Source organism: Myodes glareolus, chromosome 4 (assembly GCF_982192425.1).
Source record: "Myodes glareolus chromosome 4, mMyoGla1.1, whole genome shotgun sequence".
NCBI classification, from domain to species: domain Eukaryota; kingdom Metazoa; phylum Chordata; class Mammalia; order Rodentia; family Cricetidae; genus Myodes; species Myodes glareolus.
The window spans coordinates 35,974,432-35,989,905 of record NC_142029.1 but is presented as its reverse complement, the minus strand read 5'-3'; the positions used below and the strand labels follow the sequence as shown (position 1 = coordinate 35,989,905).

Sequence of the window (15,474 nt, the reverse complement as noted above, 5' to 3'; positions counted from 1 at the left end):
ACATCCCATTTAGGACTGAGTGTTTCTAAGTCTCTCTCTGAACATTGTCCACTTGTGGGTCTCTGTATTAGTTCCCCTCTACTGCAGGAAGAAACTTCTCTGATGATGGCTGAGCAAGACACTGGTATAGCAGAATATCATTAGGAATCATTTTATTTCTATGCTTTTTTAGCAGAATGTTTTTTTTTCTTTTGTTTTCCCCCTAGGTCCCTGGCCTCTCTACTCTCAAGTTGTTGGCCATCTGAGTAATGCCATTTCATGAGTTCCATCTCATGTAGTAAGCCTTAAATCCCATCAAATATTTGTTGCTTTATCCCACAAGTTTTGTGCCACTATTGCAGTAGCACATCTTCTTTTCTCATCACACACACACACACACACACACACACACACACACACACACATCACGTCATTTATTCATTTTATATCCCAGCTAAAGCCTTCCCTGCATCCTCCCCTCCCAGCCAACTCTTTATTATTACCTCCACCCCAATCCTTTCCTCTTCCATCTCCATCCAGGAAAGGGAAGACCTCCTATGTGTACTAATAAAACATGCCATACATATCAAGTTGCCATAAGACTAAGCATCTCCCCATGTATTAAAAGCTGAGCAAGGTAACCCAGTATGAGAAGTAGGGTCCAAAAAGCCAGTAAAAGAGTTGGAGACAACAACTGTTTCCACTGTTAGGAGTCACATAAGAAGACCAATGATACAACTGTAATATATATATATATATATAGTGCCTAGGCCAGTCTCTTATAGGCAGGTTGCTCTTGTAGATCAAAAGTTTTATATCTGGGTAGGGGTTTACCTTTTTTCTTTGGTAGCAAACATAAACATATAAAAAAGATCATCCACCAGGATCAAGTAGACTTTATTCTGGAGATGAAGAGATAGTTCAATAAACTTAAATCAGTAAGGTTACTTGATCATGGTGGATGATCTTTTTGATGTTTTCTTGGATTTGATTTGTAAGCATACTTTTTGAAAAATTTTGGATCGATATTCATTGGAAGCATTGTTCTATAATTCTCTTTCTTTGTTGGGTCTTTGTAGTTTGAATATCAGGGTAACTATGGCCTCATAAAATGAGGTGGGCCAGGTTCCTTCTGCTTCTATTTTGTGGAATAATTTGATGAGTATTATCATTAACTTTGGGAAAGTCTGGTAGAATACTGCTCTAACACGGTCTGGCCATGAACTCTCTTTTAGTTAAGAGACTTGTTTACTGCTGGTATTTCTCTAAGGCATAGAGATCTGTTTAAATTGCTTATCTGATCTTGATTTAACTTTGATAAGTGGTATGTATTGAGAAAATTTTCAATTTCTTATAGATTTTCCAATTTGGTGGAGTGCAGGTTTTTAAAATATGTCCCTATGATTCTCTGGATTTCCTTGGTGTCTCTTATGCTCCTCCTTCTCAAGGATTAATATTGGATTTTTTATGTAGGCATTTAGTGCTATGAACTTTTTTCTTAGCACTGCCTTCATTGTGTCCCATAACCTTAAATATGTTGTGTATTTATTTTCATTCAATTCTAGAAAATCTTTAATTTCTTCTTAATTTCTGTCTTGACACATTTTTTTCATTCAGTAGTAAGTTGTTCTGTTTCCATGTGCTTGTAAACTTTCTGTTGCTTCTGTTGTTGAAATCCAATATTAATCCTTGCTGGTCAGTTGGGAGGCAGGGTGCTATTTTAATTTTCTTGTATCTATTGAGACTTGTTTTGTGTCCAAGTATGTGACCAACTTTGGAGAAAGTTCCATGAACTTCTGAGAAGAAGGTATATTCTTTTGAGTGGATGAAATGTTTTATAAAAACATATATCTGTTAGGTCCATTTGGTCGGCAATATCAGTTAACTCCAGCTTTTCCTTGTTTAGTGTTTGAATAATCGGGATGACCTGTCTGTTAGCAAGAGTGTGGTATTGTGTGAGGGTCAGGGTTATTTTAGTTGTAGAAGTGTTTCTTTTATGAGTTTGGGTGCCCTAAAGTTTGGTACATAGATGTTCAAAATCGCAACATATTTTTGGTGGATTTTTTCTTAGAGTATGTAGTATCCCTCCCTGTCTTTTCTGATTAGTTTTAAATTGACATTTCTTTTGTTAGATTTTTTGATAAAATTTTCATTAATATTAAAAAATGCTATTTGGAAATAGTTACGCGGTTGGAGGCAGGCAGGAGAGCATTTTTAGTGAGGCAAAGTCGACTTGAGAAAGATGAGGCTTTAAAGCTCCCATCAGATAACACACCATCCCTCCCTGGAATCCATTGCCTGTGATTGTGCTGTGAAGGTGTGGATCCATAGGCATATGTCACCAGTTATACTTCACTCAGAGGGAGAAATTATGGGAAACGGAGCTTACACTTCACGCATACACTTGGCCATAATTCTTAAGGCCACTAAGATCAGGTTCTTGATTGAAGGAGCCTAGGATAAGTTGCAGTGTTTTATTAGGGTATTGAATTAAGATATGAAATATTCTTCATAAATGTATACTATGAGCAAGAAAAAATCTTAAATGGAGGGGGGCAGAGAGAAAGAACAAATGTGCTTTCATGAAAAGGCCAGCTTTGGCCTAACTCATAAACAGACAGATCTAGGACATAAAAAGAAATTTGCCCACACATGAGACAGGAGCCTTCTTCAGGCAGTCTTTTTTGGTGGCAACAGTTTATGGAGGTGAGGACACGCTTCTCAGTGAGCAGCTTCTCCATTTAGTGAGACCTGGATGGAGGCATTCACCCCCGCCAGGCAACTGTCTTTGCATCATATATACATATGATCACATATATATATCATATATATGTGTGTATATATGTATATATGTATGTATATATATGTATATATGATGTATACATATATGTACATCATATATACATCTTATGCCCTTGCCTCCTATATTTCTTTTAAGATCCTCCTATATTTCTTTCTTTTTGAAGAATAATACTAAGAAGTTTTAAAGGAGCTTCTTTTGGCAAATATTCTGTGGTTTTGTACACCTTATATCTTATGGTTCATATCTGAATGAAATTTTAACAGGTATTAAAATTCTGTGTGATACCTTAGACAGATGTGGTATTATAAACGTTTCTGGTTTTAAAACCATACCTCTTATTCCCCAGGATGACATTAAACTTGTTATGTGGCCAAGGATGTCCTGTATTTCTGACTTAATTTTTGCCTTTCCTTCTTTAGGGCAGAGTTATTAGCATGAACCATTGGGCTTGCTGTAAGTGGGCTGGTTCCCATGGCCTCACCTATGCAGGGCAAACACTTACCAGCTGAGTTAGTGTCCCCAGGCCATAATATTTCTATTCTAATTTTATGGATCTTACTATTTGAGATTGATTAAACCTAATGGTAACACAATTTTCCTGTAGTATATTTGTAAGTTTGAGTTTGAATAAAAGCTCACATGGTTGTTTGTGATTTGAGAGAAAGCAAATGAATAGAAGACAAAGTTTTCAAATGGGAAAACTTAGACTCTTTCAAATTTGATTGGAGGTACAGTGCCTGGTGGCAAAATACACCTAAAGAAAGGTCTGCAGCGACAAGGGATACCTGGTGTCTTGACAGTTCAAAGGTATATTAAACAGCGTGGTAAGTTGTTGGCTAGAGCTTACATAAGTTTGAAATATAGTTTGAAGCAATGCATGGAGGTATATGAATAGAGGAGTGGGTATCTAATGCCAAGCCAGGGCTGGTAGGTATATTATTTAAGGCAACCCTTCAGTTATTGGTACTCACATAATCCTTAGCTTACCTTTTTATTACCCATTCATATACACTGTTTCTCTCCAGCACTGCCCCATTCATCCTCAATGCTGCTGCTGGAGAGGAGGCCTTAGCAGACAGCCAGGTAAAACCTGATATGGGTCAATGAAGAGGGATGGGAGATGGCCTGAATCTATCATTTCATATGATTCTTCCTAAATAAGACTATTACAAATACCCGTGACACCTCACTTTACAGGTGCTGACAAGGTGCCAGGCTCTGGCACTGATTTCCTGCAGCTTTCAGGGAATTTGTTGTCAGCTGAGAAAAATCTACATTGAGAGTAAGGAGAGAAAATGGTACTGGAAAGTATTTCTGTAATTGAGACTTTAAATATAGATCCATTTACTTTATATTATAGGTCACCCTGTAATCAAGCAGTAATATTTGTATGATACAGAAGATAAAGAATAGAGAGAAATCAGCTTAACAATATTTACTTTGTGAAGAAATAGATACTTGGTTTATGATTGTAATAAAGCACTGGGGTATAAAAACGACTGAAAATAATATTTTATGTGTAATTTTAAGTTACTAATTGTGCCTTTAAAGGACAGACAAGAAGAGTACCAAATACGCTTTCTAGTCATTTCCAATCACAATTTCCGGAATCCATTTTTAACCCTAGGATAATATTGGCATATAGATTTTTTTTGCTCCATTTTTATTATTGCCTGGAAACTCTACGCTAAGATAAAGTGAATAGAGCAGGTCATCCCCTGAGGAAGTGGTTTTTCTGCCTGAGAAGGAACAACTCCAGGTAAAACGTGAGTAAACAAAAGGAAATGGAATTTATTTTTACACAGACTGAGCATAGCATGGACAGAAGCATTCTATTATGCTATCAGCTGTCCCTTAGAGAACAGAGTATTGTCTTTGGAGAAAGACAATGTCCTGAGTTTTACCTCATAGAATGGACCAGAAGGGCTAAGAATAAAACAACTCTATGTGGAGTGTTTTCATATCTGCTGCAGAGACCAGAACAGAAAACGTACTTGTTTTCTTACTGCATTTCAAGAATTGAGATTGGAAAATGATAAAGCTAATTATCAGAACTCATCAGTGAGAACTCCATGGGCACATAAAACAATGAACATTTATTAAAATGATATGTGTCAACATGTCATCAACTGAGCAGATAACACCCATGGAGTACCCAGCAGAATTCTATAAAATTTGATAGTGTTTATAAAAGGCCCAAACAAGGAGACAGTGGGAGAACTAAAAACAGATATTAAGACCTCAGGTCATGTTCTCAGAGGGATTCCTTTTCTCCATCTTATGACTGGAACTTCTAGCTCAGCCGTGGCCCAGAACTGGAAACTTCAAAAAAGAAAGAGCTTTCATCTGGAGACTGTGTCATTTATCAACTAAGAGGATATTGCTAAAGAATTATGGGAACAATAAATTGGCCAGATGAAAAAGAGACTTGAGAACATCTATTTAGGGCCTAGTTTTTTTTAATTGGCATATGTTAATGTTACAAAGTAATAGCCTTTACAATAACTTTTCTATACATGCACATGATATACTTTAATTATCACCCCCTACTGCCTTCTCTTAAACCAGCTCTCTCTCCCTATTCCTAATACAGTTCTCTTAGGGTCAGTATTTTATTTTAGTTGACAAATTATTTATAGTAGCTATTATTATTTTGGTAGTGATGGATAACAAACTCAAGGTCTCACAAATATTAAGTGAGCTACGTGCAGCCTGGGAGAGACTTTAAGAATGAGGAAACCGAGGCACAAGGAGAGAGAGGTCATAGAGAGTATCAGTGGATAGACACATTTTTAAACCTTTAGGTACCGCCAAAAGTTCATTTCTTTCAAATGCAACAAATAATTAAGCTACTTATGTTTCCTATCTTGATTTCTATGATTCTGCTAAATCAAATGAAATGTTTAGGAGAGGTATCTGTCTCTCTTTTCGAAACAATGGCATTTTCCTCAAGTACACAGAAGCCAGTCTTTCACTGTAGACATATGATGTACTGATTTTCATAAAGGCAAACCCAGAGCACTGATATGTTGGTGTATTGCCCCCAGGCCTGGAATTATGAGTCATAATTGTTTGGGTGCACAACTGCTAGGTTATGGCAGGGCCTATCATCTAGCAGCCTGTAGTCTTTTGGGGAAATGAAACAAACTCCAATTTTACAGAGCTCGCTCATTTAGCAAATTGAAGAGCTTCCTCATCGACTATAAAGTGGGGTTGGTGCTTGCAAATATCCGAGCAGCCATTCTCCTGTCATTTTCTCAATCACTCGTGTTATGCATCCCACTGAATTTCCTCCCCGGCTTCCAATCATTCTAATTACGATTTCTTCTTAGTGAGTGGATCCATGTGCACATTTCCTGTTCCTGGCTTCTAGCAGGTGACTTGGCTCACTGAGGAGTTTCCCGCCTATTCTTCTAGACTGGCTCAGGTCTATTAGTAATAAACCCTGACAACACTCAGAAAATTATTTCCTAATGCATTATTCTGTTTTCTATACCATTATAGTAATAATTAATATTTAATCATATAATATAATTAACATAAACGATATCATATTAGTATATTAATTACATCATATAATAAGGCATTATTGTATCATTAATTTTATAATTATAGATTAACTATGTAATTGTTATATAATTAATCATTAATACACTAATATATTATAGGAATTTAATAAAAGTAATATAATAATATCATATGATAATTATATTATTTATATAGAATAATATAATTCACATCTCTTTCTCTCACTAGACTGTAATCTCCAGGGCCAGGATAATATTCGCTGCTGTGATCACAACATCTAGTCATATGTTTGTCATATTAGTAGATATAAAATCTAAAAGATTCACGTCAAATAGTTTTATTATACGACTGTCTTGTAAGTTAATTGATTGGGACATTTGAGTGCAGTCAAATGGAGGTGTGACTGCACAGTGCATGGAACACACTTTTCATAGGAGGATGCTGCTCGTGGACTTGTCACTTGAAAGCAGAAGTAGCAGCTGTCAGAAATGTAGCCTCATGACCCTCTTGCCTCTTCCTGTGCACATATGAGAAATTTATAGAGTGTTTTCTGCACCATGGAATGTTTGAAATCGTAGACTAAAGCCCCAGATTCTCTGATTGTCCAGGCAAATCTCTAAAGACAGAGATACAATCAGATTTATGAGTTTGAGTATGATGGCAAATAGCCCCTGACCTCTGACCCTCTCATTGTAGGATTGTCCTCCCTGTGTTGGCACGGGAGTCTTTAGCGACTTCTCACAGGAGCAGGCTGCTGTGCAGACCCAGAAGGTATAAACCTTATGGCTAGACCTTTTAACCGTTCAAGAGGAACCAGCATTAAGAAGCTTTAGGAAGCATATGTGGAGTTCAACAGTGACAAATGACGTCTCCTTAAAGCCCAGGAATAGTAGTGTGCAGTGGAACTCACCTGTCATTCTCTCTGCCATGCTCTGTGTGTGAGGCCTCATGTGAGACATTTGAGAACACAGTGAACTAATCCCAAGATTTCACAAGTTTGGAACCCTTGGTTTTGGAAATGAGAAATTTTTCTCTCTACAATGTGATTTATTTTTTAAATTCATTTTTACATATCAATTTGTTCTCTGTGCTGGGTGAGCTGTCTGCCAGGCACAAGCAGCTTACAGATGAATGGCATGTAATTCAGGAGTCTCAGGGACTTGCAGACTCATTTGAACAGCTGTATACTAAGGAAGCAGACTGTGGTTCTTGCTGCAGTAGATTTTCACAGCTACTTTCTAGAGGTATTATGATGAAGGTCACGCTCTACCTGAGCTACTAAGTGTAGAGAAAGAGAAGGTGCAGGTTTCTCTAGATGCATGGTATGGAGAGGGTTTGTAGGGGATTGGGGATGCACTTGGAAAAGCAATCTTAAAAAGGAAATTATGAACACACTGTCTTCCACGGATGAGTTCAAGGTGTTAAAACTTCCTGCAAAAATAAAAAAAAAACAAACAAAAAAACAAAACCTCTTTAGGGTCTCTCTGGCAGTCAAAAAAGAACTCCTCCACCTCTGGACAGGATCTATTCCACGAAAATCATGGCCCTGAAATCCATGTCATCTGGACAGACTTACTACACTTTGCAAAGTGTCTTCCACTGAGTTGTTGCATTCTTGTTTGTCCATATGGCCTGGGAAGAATTCATGGCTTTGTCTTTTCGTGCAAGGTCATTTGGCCTCCGGAGAAGCAGCAGCACGCTTGCGAAAGCCCACAAGCGGTCAACATTTATTAGGTTTTTGCTAGTTTGCTGGTAGTTAATCAAGTGTAGTGAAAGCAAATGAATATGCTATTTAAATGTGGCAGCAGTGAGTGTGCAAAGGTCGAATTCGCCTGCTATCCTGAACCCAAGAAGGAAGTTTCCACCTGAGACAGAAATACGCGTGTCCCATCTCACCTGCACGTTCCACTTCACACTCTGTCCTACGTTCAATAATGCTGAGGTGGGAACAGTAATTTATCAGCTATATTTTCCTGCTTAAGGCAAAATAGTAATTTGTTATTTTTCAGAACGTTACAACTACATGTGAAGCTTGGGCTTCCCTCTGTCCCTCCATGTGCACATTTTTCTCTGTGTAGCAATGATGAATTTCTTTTTTTAACTTGTTCGTGTTCTGACTCCTGCAAGAGTTTTCTGCTGTGTTTTGTTGCCATCACCACTCAACATCTCTGTTCTTCATTCTTTCCCAGATCTGTACACTCAACAGAGGTTTTATCATTTACCATTTTCCTTTCTGATATTTTCCAGATAACCTGCCCAAGTCAGCATATCTGTTTGCTGCTTCTGTGAATCCTAGAAAGTAGGAGAGAAAGACACATTGCCTCAGCTGTGATCCTTTGTCTTTTCCTAGATGACATTTTCATCTGAAATTCCTTCTTCCTTTCCTCCACCCCCTTTTCTCCCTTTCTCCCTGCAGCCCCACCTCTAATGGATTTCCAAAATGTCTTCAGGCAGCCTGGATGCTTGCATCAACAGTGACAGTGGGCTCTGTTGAAGCTGGACTTCCCTACCTGTGCACCCCTTGCTTGCTCACAGTATCCAAAGGGCTACTTATGGACACGACCCTCACATTTCTTCCAATTGCCCTGTCTTTAGACTTTGTCCCCCAGACTCCAGTCATTGTTCTCCACTTCTACTCTGGCTCTTTTATAAATTATTCTATCTTAGTGCTTTCACTTCTCTGTGAAACAGGGTTAGACATGCGCTACCTAAATGAAGCAACTGCTGTCAGGGCTTGTGCTTCTAATCCTAGAACTCCAGAGGTTGAAATGGGAGGATCAGAGTTGGATGAACGCATGGTCTACAAAGTGAAGAGATTTCCTAAATCCAAAACAGAACATAACAGAACAAAACAAAACAAAATACCACGATCTCTAATGAACAATCACATAAAAGGGACACCTTGGGCATAAAATGGTTCGATATGACTACCCCGTGAACTTTATAAGATGCTAGCAGACTTCAGCTGTCTTGAAGAAAATGGAAGAACAAATCTACTGTGCTAAAAGTTCATTCTCGGGCCAAATGAAGTAATTTAGGGCTTAATAATTATTTATGATCAGTTAGTTACTGTTCTCTTTTGTTCATTAGGGAATCACGACACAGGTTTTGAAAATTGAAGTGATAATGTATTTGATCTAAGTTAATGAGGGCCTCTGCTGGAAAGCAGGGAAGGAATATAAATGTAGGCACCACCTACTGCCTCAGTTGCCTCCGTTGCCTTTTTAATCTCAACAAAATGCTTTTCAGGGAATTCTGAAGTCTAAAGTTTTCAGGTTGATTCTTCTTGTAAGTATTAGGAAAATAGAAGAATAATGAAATGTGAGATTTCATAACCGTGGAAAGCCGTATAAACGCTGTATCACCTTGCCTAGGAGTATTTAAGAGTCTGGAAGTTTGAACAGTACACGGGGACTGACTCTGAGCCAAGCTTAGTGTCCCAGAGACCATATGACCATGTGGCAGCAGATCTTTTTAGCTGCTTCCCAGACTGTGACTTAGAGCTGGGACTGACTCCATTCCCTTCGAACAGTTACACCGAGGAAAACTGACGCCGTGATGCGCAGAGGATCTGTAGCTGGGATAGAGTGAAAGAACTGGAATTCAGTGAAGATAGAATTTTCAGTAAAAGCAGGCTCAGTTCCTTAAAGCTGCCGGAACTGAGAGGGGCCTGATAAAGTGCCTGGTGGCAGGGGGCCGGGGGGTGGGGGCAGGGGGGACACACCTCCTGAGCCTGTTCAGAAGCTTGGGCCAAAAGCTCCCCGGGGACTACTTCATTGACTGACTTTGAACTTTCTTTGAAGAACTGGGAGGTAGTTGCTGTCCCACTGTTCATTCCAAGCAGGACCGTGTTGAAAGTGAAGGGGTCCAGGCATTCCTGTGTGCTTCTAACAGAAAGGAATGTGCCTGGCAAATGATTTCAGAACCTTAAATTTGGAGCAATACAGGTGACACAAAAGAGAATGAATGGAGCTGCAAGTGGTGGTTTATGCCTCTAATTCCAGCACTTGGGAGGTTGAGGTAGGTGGGTTGCTATGAGATCAAAGCTAGTCTGAGTTACATAGTGAGTTCTAGGCTAGCCTGGTCTTTGAAGTGAGACTGTATTAAATGAAGAGTGGTGGGAAGTTGGATTTCAGTGCAAGTTCTCTGTGTCACAGTCTGGCCTTTAGTGGCATATTGAGGACTTTCCATCCACCTTAGTCGATTTAAGGGTCTGCATAGCACTCAGAAAATTTATGCAGTAAAATTAAACATTCCTACATATGTGGAGAACTCCCTTCTTGTTAAATGTTACTCTGTGGCATTACATTATAATAATCTGGTGGAAATACATGATTTATGAAGTTTCTGTGTTTTGATATTATTGAAGTTCCCAACATTGTATAATATTTTATTGTCCTAGGAAATGTATACTGTCTTGAGACATATGTATATTTATTGTGAGTCTAAACATGAGCTGTTGTTTTTGCTTTTGAATGATATTTATCAGGGGCTAGCATATGAGGTCTGAAACATCAATTTCACTTAGCTTCTTTTCTAGGAAAAAATAAGTAACCAATGACAGTATTTGCTGTATTGCTGAGACTTATTAGAGTTTATGTGTGACAGAAAAATAAGTAAGATGTGGTCTTATGCCGAGTACCCATCATCTGCCCAAATACTTCCTGTACATTCGAAATGACAGTTAAGTCCCAGTGCTTATAGTTGGCAAAATCTACTACTGTTTGCAGTGAATTATTAGATGTCACTATCTAATTATTTGTTGGAATGAAATCTAAACATCTGTTTCTCCTCACTTTGGCTCCTGATCACAAGCTGGGCATCTTTTCTGTGAAGCCGGATCATCCCATGGTGGCAATTCCTGAACATGACATTCTTGATTCTAAAGAGGTAATGTAAGATAGGTACAGAGATCTACGTCTCTAGAAGTAATTCTGGCAATATTAACAAAATCACAGCATTTTAGTTTTAAGATGATGTATAATTGAAACATTCATAATACTTCCATTTTCTCCCTCCAAACCATCCCTCATACCCCTCCTTGCTATTTTAAATTCATATATGTGTGTGTATATGTATGTATGTATTCCCAAACATAACCTTCACAATCTATATAATGCTTGTACGTATGTTTTTAGGATGATCACTTAATATCAGATAACCACTTTGTGTGCTCTTCCCTGGGAAGAATGTTTTTCCGACTCTTAGGTTTCCTTAGTTGTGGGCAGTTCTTGTTTGTTTATTTTTAAAAAATACTTATTTTGTTTTATGTGCATTAGAGTGAGAGTATCAGGTTCCCTGGAACTGAGTTACAGACAGGTGTGAGCTGCCATGTGTGGGCTGGGAATTGAACCCAAGTCCCCTGGAAGGGTGGTCAGTGCTCTTAACCACGGAACAAACGTTCCAGACCCTCTCCATCGTTCTTTATAAAAGGTTAGGGCAGCATTGGCATTCCCCTTTCCTCTTTCCTGTGTCTATTGATGTCATTAGTGTCCAGCACATACTTAGGTAGTCAAGTTGGTGAGACTTCATGGGTGTATAGCTTCTGACATTACTAGGTGATACAGTCTCACAACAAATTGTTCCACAATCTTTCTGCTCCTTTTTCCCCCTCAGTGTTCCCTGAGCCTTAGGTGTGTTCATGTTTTGTACATGTGTCTATTAGAACTGGCTCCACAGCATTTTCAAGGTATATTTTTCACAATTTAGGATATACTATACATTTTCTATAAAGTAACATTTCTATCTACAGTTTAGGGAAAAATCTTAAAATCTGGAATATTGTTCTATGTTTAAGAGACAGTTTATTTAATTTGATGAGGGTTTGTGTACTTTTTATATTTATCTACTTATTTACTTTGAGGTAGCTCAGAATGGCCTTGAACTTTTTAATCTATTCAAAAGTGACCTTGAATTCTGAATCCTTTAATCTCTGCTGGTGTATGTCATTATTCCTGGGAAATTTATTATTTATTGTTAGCATCTTCATTATAAATAAATGAATAGCTTAATTGTCATTATCATCATCATTATTATATTTTGGGTAATAATCATAATTGAGCCCAGAGCCATATACTTGTTAGGCAATTGCTTTCCCAGCCCCCCTTTGGGACAAATTTTGAAGCTACTGGTGTAGAATCTTCTAGGCTTCCTGCAAGGACAGTAGTGTAAAATGTAAAGGTATACTGTGAGTGGTCCATATTAGTGCCTTTAGGTACATTTCTGGTTGTCTTTAAAGTAATCCACTAAGAATGGATTCTTGTTTCCTTGAATATATACTTAGGGAGACTTATGTTGCCTCTAACACATGCTTACACTGCTGTACTAGAAAATGATACAACTGGTCTATCATGAGTGTGATTCAATACCTGTCTCCATGTGCTCTTGCTGGAACTGACAAGATTATACACAACAATTTATAGAAAGCATAGTGTGTGCTGAAAAGAAAACCACAGGCTTCCTTTGTCACAGGATACTCTTAAGTGCTTTTATTATTCTTATTTTACAGTAAGCTAATGAGGGCTGAGGGAAGTCAGTCTATTGGAATATCTGGGAAGTGTAAGCACAATTCAGTATTAAATCTCTACTGATTGACTAGCAATTTGGTTTAAGTATTCTCTCACCCTCTGTCCAGCATTTCAATGAAGAACATTAATTTAGACAAATGATTTTACAATTTTTCTATCTGTCTCTAAATCTCCTCCTGTGCAATTTAGTTCCCGCTTCTCTTATATACATTGTGGAATATTTGCTAATTTCATTCATAAGAGTTGAAAAATCTGTATTTTGCCTGTTGTTTTGCGTGGACTTGTGCTCTTATGATCCATTGCATGGTGACATTGCTATTGAGCAACAAACTTTCTTTGTACAGTCAGGATAATAACCTTGTTACATGTGTCACCCCTTTTACTATAATGATGACAGGTTATACAGAAGTAAGAATCTGGATCAGAGTGTATGTAGTGTATGTACACAAATAGAAGAATGGTTGAAGAATTTCTGTTCTCTCTGATGAATATTTTTAAAAAATAAAATATTATTGCCTGTGTTTCAAACCATATAAGTTTGATTCAAATTCACTTTTGCCGCATCTATTCACTATCAGTGTTGCTATAAAATAAGGTTAAATTAGGTGTTTATATGAAAAACCAAAGCATCCAGTTCAGACAGTAGTAATGAACTGAGAACGTATCAAATTTAGTTTTAAAACACTGCTTTAAATTGCCAAATAGCATAGGGTTGACAGAACTTTTTTTATTGCATTGTGTGTATGCTTATGGAACCTCATCTTTTTTTTCCTTTTTTTGAAATGGATTTGGTTCATACAACATATTTTATTTACAGTTTCTCTTATTTTTCCCTGTTCCTTCTCACTTCCCCTCCCATCCGGATCTATATTCTTTGTCTCATTAGAAAATAAACTAGCATAAGGAAAAATAATGAAATAAAATAAGATATATAAAAAACTGGTTGGAATATGACAAAATAATAAAACAAGAAAAAAATGCAATAGAAATCACAAGAAATATATGTAGCTGCAGAGACACAAATGATCACACACAGGAACCCCACAAAAAACACAAAGCTGGTAGCCATAATAAGGACCTGTAAGGTAGAGGAAAGAAAGAGAGAGAGTGGGGGGGGCAAAGAAAGAAGGAAGGAAAGATCAATCATCCCTGACTTAACATTATGAGACAAAGAACCTCCAAAGATACTGTTGAGTTCATTTACTGCTGGGCACGGGGACTATCCTTAAAGAATTGTTTCTTTCTCCCCATGAGATTCCCTTGGAGAAAAAGAATTTTTCCTTTGCAAGTGGCTATCAATTGGAGACAGCCTCTTGGTCAGGGATGGGGTGTGTGTCTACTCTTCTTTTCAACTTTAGGACTCCATCCCATGCAGACTCAGGTGGGCCGTGAGCATGCTGCCACAGTCCCTGTAGGTTTATATGTGTGCCAGGCCTGTTTTGTCTAGAAGACCTTAATTCTGGTGTTTTCCTTCCCCTCTGGCTCTTAGTCTTTCTTTTTTTTTTTTGCCTCCCTTTCTTTTATCAGAGTTCTCTAAGCCCAGAGGGGAGGGATTTAATAGAGATATCCCTTTTAAGGGCTGAACATTCTAAGGTCTCTATCTTCCTGCATAATGCCTAGCTGTGGGTCTCTGTATTTGTTTCTAACTGCTGCAGGAGAAAGCTTCTCTGATGATGCCTGGGAAAGTAATGGATCTATGAGGATGGCAGATGCCATTAGGAGTCATTTTATTGCTACATTCCTTTAACAGAACAATAGTAATATTTGGTTTTCCCCTAGGTCTGTGGTGTCAGGTTCTTTGCTTTCTCAGCAGCTTTGGGTATGGGTTCCATCTCATGGAATGGCTTTAACTCAAATCAGGTGTTGGTTGTTTTTTTCCAACAAGCTTTGTGCTACCATTGGACCAGCACACCTTGAATCTTAGTCACTATTGTATAACTAGGGTTTCTCTTTTCTCCTTTGAGAGTGTGCATGGTACCTTCTAGCACTATGATGAGTAGTCTGTAGTGGTGAAGGCGCAATAGGTAGGCAACAGGTATGTGTTCAATGAGTTGTGTAGGTGCTGTCATAAATAATAGGACCTAAATCTCTGTGGAGAGCCACCAATAACCTTGACAATAGCCTAGATTAATTGGGAATTTCAATGGGATTTATTATATTTTTTTAATTTTGAGACTGGGTCTTACTGTGTTTTTCTTACAGACCTGAACTTACTATGTAGACTAGGTTAGATTCAGACTTAGAGAGATCCATATACCTCCACTTCTGGAGGGTTTGGGGTCTTGCTACAGTTTGATTCATTTAAATAGAAAGTATCATAAACCTGAAGATAAAGACATAAAATTATGCCACTGGGTAAGATTTAAAGAACAGTTTTGAGTTAGATTTAGAATGTATGGAAACCCTCATAAAAGAAGCTAACTGTTAACATTTGTGAAAAATAGGCATGGCTCCCCTAAAGGAAACAAATAATGAATGAAGGTCACTGTCTGCTTCTAGTATGGCAGACGTCTTACTAGCATTGGCATTGTGAAACAATTTAACAACTTTCTACAACTTCTTAAGCCATATATTTTCTCTAAACCCTTGCCTTATTATTCATTTATCTATATAACATTGACAGATTAAAGAAAAATA

General features: G+C 37.9%; 1 protein-coding gene across 16 annotated transcripts in view; it reads left to right on the top strand.

Moving 5' to 3' along the window:
* Mlip (muscular LMNA interacting protein) overlaps positions 1–15,474 on the top strand; it is a 262,529-nt gene that overhangs the window by 238,433 nt on the left and 8,622 nt on the right. For all 16 annotated transcript variants that reach the window (XM_087905390.1, XM_087905384.1, XM_087905393.1 and 13 more), the window contains one exon: positions 11,126–11,200. In XM_087905390.1, coding sequence (XP_087761516.1) covers positions 11,126–11,200 — 75 coding nt within the window. The remainder of the gene's footprint in view (positions 1–11,125; positions 11,201–15,474) is intronic.